Below are 7,775 nucleotides of genomic sequence, written 5' to 3' on the forward strand. Positions count from 1 at the left end.
TATATTTATATATATATATGTGTATGTTTAATTACGTGTACGTGTTGATTTATTGTGATTTGAGATTTCTGAGTTCTCTGATGAAATGGGTGACTCTGTTTAATGTCTTGAGTGTTAAACTATGGCTGTCAGGAATCGGTGAGCTTCAGTATCCTTTTCCTCATGCGTAGTATAAACATTTACCTCACACACCTGGAAACACAAGTGGAGCAGAAGGCAAGAGCAGCCTGAATTGAAATCTTATCCTGTACTCATCTTATTTGAAACATTAGAGACTTGGTACTCCAGTGTGTCCAAACAATCACTTCTCATTCAATTTTTGAGAACTGTATGACCTGTTTCTTAGAATAAGGCCTTGTGTCTTGGTGCAGTTTGGTTTATAAATGGTACATCACACAAAGCACTATTTGTGTGTACTATTTGTCTTTTGCTAAAAGAGAGAGCTGCCACAAGCTGCTTATATACGTATTGAATCCATCTGTGCAAAAGATTGTGGAAGTGCACTTTGAACTGATTGCGTTCTCCTACAGTAATTATTTTCTGGCTAACCGCAGAGTTTTGATGCAAGGTTAATTGTAGTTTGTTGGGAGACTGATGGGGAAGTCAGTGGGTGGCTGAGAGAATGGAAGTCGTTCGGAATGACCCCTGCTGGGGAGCCGCCGCAAATTCCTCTCATTTAACTCAACACCAACAGCAACCCGTCACGCCTGACAAATTGTGTTTGTCCGTGTTACCTGGAGGTGACGTGTTTGGCTCTGGGTGAAGGATGGTGCTTGGCACAACTTTTTGCGCATCGTGTGTGTGTGTGTGCGTGCGCGCGCGTGTGTATGTGTGTGTGAGAGAGAGCCAGAAAGAGCGCGAGAGAGAGAGAGAGCGAGAGAGAGCGCGAGAGCGAGAGAGAGCGCGAGAGAGCGCGAGAGAGAGAGATTTTGGAAAAAAAAAACTTTATTTTACAAATACTCAAAAACTCTAAACAAAAGACTTAAAAACAATGCATACAGCAAACACATTAAAAAAAAAACAGAACCCCATGAGATTATAAGGGAAACGCCAAGACATCTTCGGATAATGTGCACAAAGCGCCATGATTACACCAACTCTGTTCAAACGTGGAAAGATCTTTCATAGCTCTATAAAAATTAAAGTCAATCAACACTCTAGATTTGACCAAAGTCAGAAAACACACATAAACATCATCACTAGAACTTTGTTCAATCTTATTTTTCCGGCCAATATACACAGCCAACTTTGCTTGTCCTAAAATTGGGGAAGTCAGTGGGTGGCTGAGAGAATGGAAGTCGTTCGGAATGACCCCTGCTGGGGAGCCGCCGCAAATTCCTCTCATTTAACTCAACACCAACAGCAACCCGTCACGCCTGACAAATTGTGTTTGTCCGTGTTACCTGGAGGTGACGTGTTTGGCTCTGGGTGAAGGATGGTGCTTGGCACAACTGTTTCCTTTTTTGATTAAAACAGTTTTTCTCTCCTTATGGTTATTAAACCAGTTTGTGCTGTGAAAACTTTACTTTCAGTGTGTGGAGATTAATGAAGAAAAATAGCAACAAATTGCACTCAACACATTTCTTGCTTCATTTGAATGGTGAAGTGTATAAATGGTGTATGTTTCTCTTGCAGGTCAGCGAATGCTGCTATCTCAGCCTACTCGGGTTGTCCAGCTTCAGACACCTCAGGCGGTGCCAACGCATGTAGTCACATTGCCAACACTGGCTCAGGACAGATCCGTCTCTGTTGTTGCACCGGTAACAGCATCTCCTGTGGTTGCCATGACACTGCAGAATTCCACCCCTGAGGATGATGTAAGTTTCTACATGACCGCAAAACACTGGGTATTAAATTGGTTAAGGGAGCTTTTGATGTATTTTGTGACTTCTAAATCATCACTGCATATGGTTCCAGTCAGCTGTCATTCATCTAGTTCAACAAGCTCAGTTTTGATATTTTTTAGCAGCAGCATCTCTAAAAAGTTGTGTAAGATTGCTAAGCCAATTCGTTTATAGCAACTCACCAACTAGTGACAACTTTTTTTTTTTTTTTAAGTATCCCAATTTAGTGTGTAGTTTTCCTGCATCACGAAATAGCTGTTATGAGGATTCAGTTTTTCAGAAAGCCAGATGCTTGACAGTGAAAGTAAAAGGCTTGGTGGTATTCCATGTAAAATCCTTTTTTTGGTGTCAAATGACCTGTAAAATAACGAGACCAGAAGAGCAGCAATTTTGTTGAACGGCAATGGACTGATGTACAAGCCAACATGATTTGCCTTGGCTTGTAGATTAGATGGCAAGTGTGGTTTTTATATTATAATACTTATAATGCTTATAATAATACTTACAAATATTTAAGTTTTTATAGCAATAACTTTTGCATGGTCTCATTGTGAATGATCTGTAATGATCTTCAAGAGGAATTTTAAATATCAGCTATGTGAAGTTATTGCTACTCAAACTTGCTCTCATCCAGAGTACCTTGTTACAGAACATTTTTGGCCTGATAATTCACTTTGGGCCCACATACAAAAAAACTAGGGCTGTACAATATATCGAAATTATCGAAATATCGCAAATGTACATATCGCAATATGCATATCGCTACAGTTTCATTAAACCTACCAAACAATTCTTTTAGCTTCACAAATAAAGGTTCTAAACTAAAACAGTGCATGAAAGCATGAAAAATAGTCTCTCTTTGGAGACAGAAAGGGCATTCTGGGATCAACTTCTGGGTTCATTACAGAGATAAAAGAGTTAACAGCAATGGCACCGTGCAAAACCCTCCATTGTATATCACCTACCCTCTTCGACAAAGGTGGCTTATATAAAGATCTCCATATTAAAGACCAAAACACAGGCTCTGTACAGTGTTTTACCTTCACATGACAAGAAATCTAAAACCAAAGATTCACATGATTTTAAAAGAAAACTTAGGCCTATATTCTCATCAAGAATGGGTTGCACAAATAAACAGGGAAAGGGATCCTCAATATCAGGAACACTAACCCCTGCAAAAAAGTCTTTCAACATATGGTCCTCTTCAACTGTGAAACATAGTCTTAACTTGGTTAAAAACTGAGAGAACACGCAAATAGATCTAATTCCCAAACGCTTGGAAGTTGCCTCCACATGCTCAAAGTGAGGCCCAGTTAAAGTCAATAAATGTCCCAAAGTGAAAACCCTGGATTCCCGAAGAGAGGCACTGAAACCTAGTAGGTTACAGCGTGTAGAAATGTCCAGGCGGGCCCCAAGAATCAATGGCTCCATTAATAACCAGTGGAGAGAAAAAAGTTCTCAGTCTTACTGACACGAAAAAAACTCCACACTTTGAAGAGACTCTGATAAAAAACAGGCAGTTCTGATAAATCCAACTTAGTAGGATCCATTCAAAAAAGCGATTTATCCAGTCCAAAACCTCCAAGGGTACGCAGAATCGTGCAGCTAACAGCACGCCAGCTACAATCTGTTGAACCATCCAAGAATCTTTGTAAAAAAACGTAAGCGGAAGGCAGCAATCCTACTTTGTAAATGAATTAAACCTTGTCCACCTTCTTCTTTGGGGAGGTATAAAATACTCCGTGGAACCCAATGTAGTTTATCCCAAAAAAAATTCACAAGAATGGCTTGAACTTCAGATAAAACTGTGAAGAAGGGTCTACACATGCCAATCTAAGCCAAAGCGAGGAAGCGACTAAATTGTTGACTATAAGAGTCCGCCCTCTGTAGGACATATTTGGTAGCAACCACTTCCATTTATCCAAGCGCCCTTTTACTTTTTTCAACACCCCCTCCCAATTTTTCTGTAAAACACTATCATCTCCCAGATAGACTCCTAAATATTTTAAGCCTCCCCTGCCCCAACACAACCAAAAAACCCATCAGCCACTTTTTGTAATATAGTATTTTCTCAAGTTGTGTTGATGATACACTAATATTCATGATTAAATAATTAGTTACACTATTACACTAATGTTCAAAAGTTTGGTGTAAGATTTTTTTTTTTAATAAGTCTCTTACTCTCAAAGTAAGAGACAAAGACTGCATTAAAAATATTGTGAAATTACAATATAAAATAACAGGTTTTTTTTATATTATAAAAATTATAAATATAATAAATATAAAATATTTGTTGCTTTTGATCTATGTAATGCATGTTTGCCAAATAAAAGTCCCCCCCCCCCCCCCCAAGCGCCCTTTGACTTTTTCCAACACCCCCTCCCAATTTTTCTGTAAAACACTATCATCTCCCAGATAGACTCCTAAATATTTTAAGCCTCCCCTGCCCCAACACAACCCATCAGGAAGACAAGGTATCCCATTAGACCATTGACCTAACAATAAAGCATGACTTTTTTTCCAATTAACCTTAGCAGAAGACAGTATTATAAAATCGTTGATTAAGTTAAGCAAAGACTGCACATCACTTTGTTTACTGATCAACACCACAATATCATCAGCATAAGCTGACAAACGAACATTATTAATACAATTTGGTAAACATAAGCCACATACATTTATTCTTTGTTGAAGTAGTGGCTCAATAGCCAAAGAATACAACATTCCAGACAAGGAACAACCTTGTCTGACACACCTAAGAACCCGATTACTGTCCCAGAAAGTTTGAAAAGTAATTTAACTAGTAAAAAAAATTCTCAACATTTCCAGAAATTATATTGTAACCTGTAATTGTGATAAAAGATTATTTTTCGTTAGATGTTTAATGTACAATTTCAGTATGGAAGAAACCCAGTAATAGTACTGCATCTCAGTAATACTTAGTATAGCATCAGTCTCTAATTCTAGTGTATTTGCTCAAAGCTTTACAGCTGCTGCTGTGTTATTTCCTCTCCCAAAAATGTAAATTGATTGACATCCCCAAAAAGTGTGACTGCAGTACTTTCCACATTGCTTTGTTTGTTTGGGTGTCTTGACATGGCAACACTGGCTCGACCAATAGCATGAGTTTGGGGTGGGGCTTTCCTGTTTTCCGTACAGTAGAATGGGGTGATTTGGAAACCTGTTTAATAATGGTTATAGTTTAATAGTGCTAGTTGTGACTTTAAATAAATATGGAGAACAGGAAAGATAGAGAGGGAACCTGAATGACCATGGATCTGGTCTTTGATAGTATTTACTCATCAAATGGTTTCTTAATCAAAAGCATGTGTTCTTCCATATGTGCTGCCCTGACATCAGCGAAAAGCCCTACCCAGATGTGAGAAATTAGACTGTTTATAGTTCAGAGAGGAGGAGGGGGGTGTTATTGTAGAAATAGGAGAGAGACGCATTAGGAACTCTAGGTGAGAAGAGCACATATTGCTATAGTAAGGTTAACGTTGGATAAAGAGGCAAAGAAGGGACCCCTGATACATATTGTGTCAAATTGAGTGTTGCATTTTAAACACATGCAGAACCATATTGATGTATTTAAATACTTTTACGATGCTTGCATTTAAAAAGTTACTAGAATCTTAAGTTGTCTTATAATATACCATATAAAGGTGTTTATTGTATTTTGTCACTTTTTTTTTTACAAAAAATAATTTGAAATCAAACAATAGTTGGCGAACCCCCTGCAGTACTGCTGTGGTCTCCCCAGGGGTCGTGAAGCTCTTGTTGAAAACCCCTTTTCTTTGGCAGTAATAGTAATAGTAGATTTCTGAAGAATCATATGACAAATTCAGCTTTGCCATCACAGGAATAAATGACATTTTGAAATATATGAAAATGGAAAGCAGTTATTTTACATTGTAATAATATTTCATATATTATTGTTTTTACTGTTAGCATCAGTCCCTGTGTCCTTAGTTACATACCAACAGTGAGCTCATTCTTTTCCATTAAAGTATTTGTTCCGACATACTGTAGATTCAACTGACCTCAGATTAATTAAATAGAGTTCAGGATTAGTCCCAAATTCCTGTGCATTTAGTGCTGTCTTTTCCCGCATTGGGGGATATTACAGCTTGCATTGCCACCTCTTTTCAAATTCTCTGAATTAAAAAAAAAAAAACAGCACTTGTGTGTACATAAGTTTGGTTCATTTGTAGATTGGGTGGCATTGATTGGGAGAGAACAGTGAGGGAACGGACCTCCATAGAAGTACTGATAAACACATGCCATGTAGTAAACATCGCTGGGTAATGTCAGGAATTACTGCTAAACATCAGACTTTTTAACAACAGTTGTGTGAGAAATCACAGTCAGCCAGATAAAACACCTTTCAAATGTTTTAATCCATTTCAACCGTCTAGTTGTTAGACTGAAATGTTGAGTTTTACAGTTTTACTCATTGTTTGTGTTTTGATGAAAATGTGCCTTAAATTTAGTCAATATTTTGTCATGTAATATTATTTGACACATGGCATATACTAAATTTAGTCAACAAATGTAATGCTTCATTTAGTGACTGTCTAAAATGACACAAATGTTCAAGAATGTAGTCATGTATAAACATTGATGTAATCATTTTTATACAGCATGTGAAAACTGAGCTGTGAAATTGAGCATGTGAAAGTATTCACTATTGTTAAGATATTACTTTATTGTGAAGTCTTCTTGCTTTGCGTGTTAGCTTATTGGTTTACATGTTTTTAAGACTGTTTAGGATATTAAAATATGTTTATAGTGTTGTTATGGTATTTGCATATTCACACCATCAGTATTTAGACATTTTTAGCACTGTGTTCTTGTAGTTTTATTTTTTTTCACCTGATCGATTGTTGTCAACAGTATCATAATGACTGTAGTAAAAATATATTTAAAATACATTTATTTCATACTAAGTATAGTTCAAATCTATTAACATATTTACTGACATATCACTCGAAAATTACTGATATAAAAATTATAATTAAACTTTATTTGGAGTAGTGCTTGTGCAGAATGCACTTTTCTTAATTTTAAGCCTAAAAAGTGTTTTAATGTCAATATTGATGAGGATTGTATGATCTTTGAATAATATCGGTCTTTAAATGTAAGGTATTTAAAGTGTACCTGAAGCATACTTGCAATAGTTAAATAGCACAATCAAATATATTTTAGTATTTCTTTAGTTGGACTTCAGCACTACTTCTGCACAATTAAAGTGCATTAATTACAAATTAGTTAGTTGTTCCAATTCAGCAGACTTTAAGTATACCAGTTTATTATACTAAAAGTACAATTGCAGGGTATTTTTTATTAAGCACAAAAATATGTAAATGTATTTGTAGTATATTTAGCATGAAGTAAATGTATTTCAAATACATTTTAGTATATTTATTTTTCACTAGGGAATGCATCTTAACACTAGAACCGCCACGGGGTAAATTTTACCCGTGGCTGTTTTTCAAATGTACATAACAGATTTAAAATAAAACATTCAAGTCTCCCAGTCCAATTTTTGATTACCTGAAGTTTATTGGTGTTCTTCTTGTGTAATTCAAATTATAAATGATATAACTAAACAAATTAATAATTAATTAGGTGAAGCTGTGCGCTTGAATTTGTCATTGCATAGGATGATGCAATGACAAATTCAAGCGCACAGCTTCACCTAATTAATTATTAATTTGTTTAGTTATATCATTTATAATGAATTATTATTGGTGAATAAGTGGTGAATTATTATTATTGCTCATTATTGTCTATAGGCTATTTTAGTAATTTAAATAACATAGGTTATCTTAATATATTGATTAATGACATTGCATTATAATAGCCTATTACACCACACAAATATGTATTTACTTCCTTCTAATTCTGGTTGTCAGTGCAGGCTTTTTT

General features: G+C 36.0%; 1 protein-coding gene across 1 annotated transcript in view; it reads left to right on the plus strand.

The window, feature by feature from the left end:
• The window catches only part of atf6 (activating transcription factor 6), a 42,174-nt gene that overhangs the window by 8,855 nt on the left and 25,544 nt on the right, over positions 1-7,775 (plus strand). The window contains exon 7 of the mRNA XM_016499402.1: positions 1,636-1,817. Coding sequence (XP_016354888.1) covers positions 1,636-1,817 — 182 coding nt within the window. The remainder of the gene's footprint in view (positions 1-1,635; positions 1,818-7,775) is intronic.

This window comes from Sinocyclocheilus anshuiensis, unplaced genomic scaffold (genome assembly GCF_001515605.1).
Source record: "Sinocyclocheilus anshuiensis isolate Anshui unplaced genomic scaffold, SAMN03320099.WGS_v1.1 scaffold1746, whole genome shotgun sequence".
Taxonomy (NCBI): Eukaryota; Metazoa; Chordata; class Actinopteri; order Cypriniformes; family Cyprinidae; genus Sinocyclocheilus; species Sinocyclocheilus anshuiensis.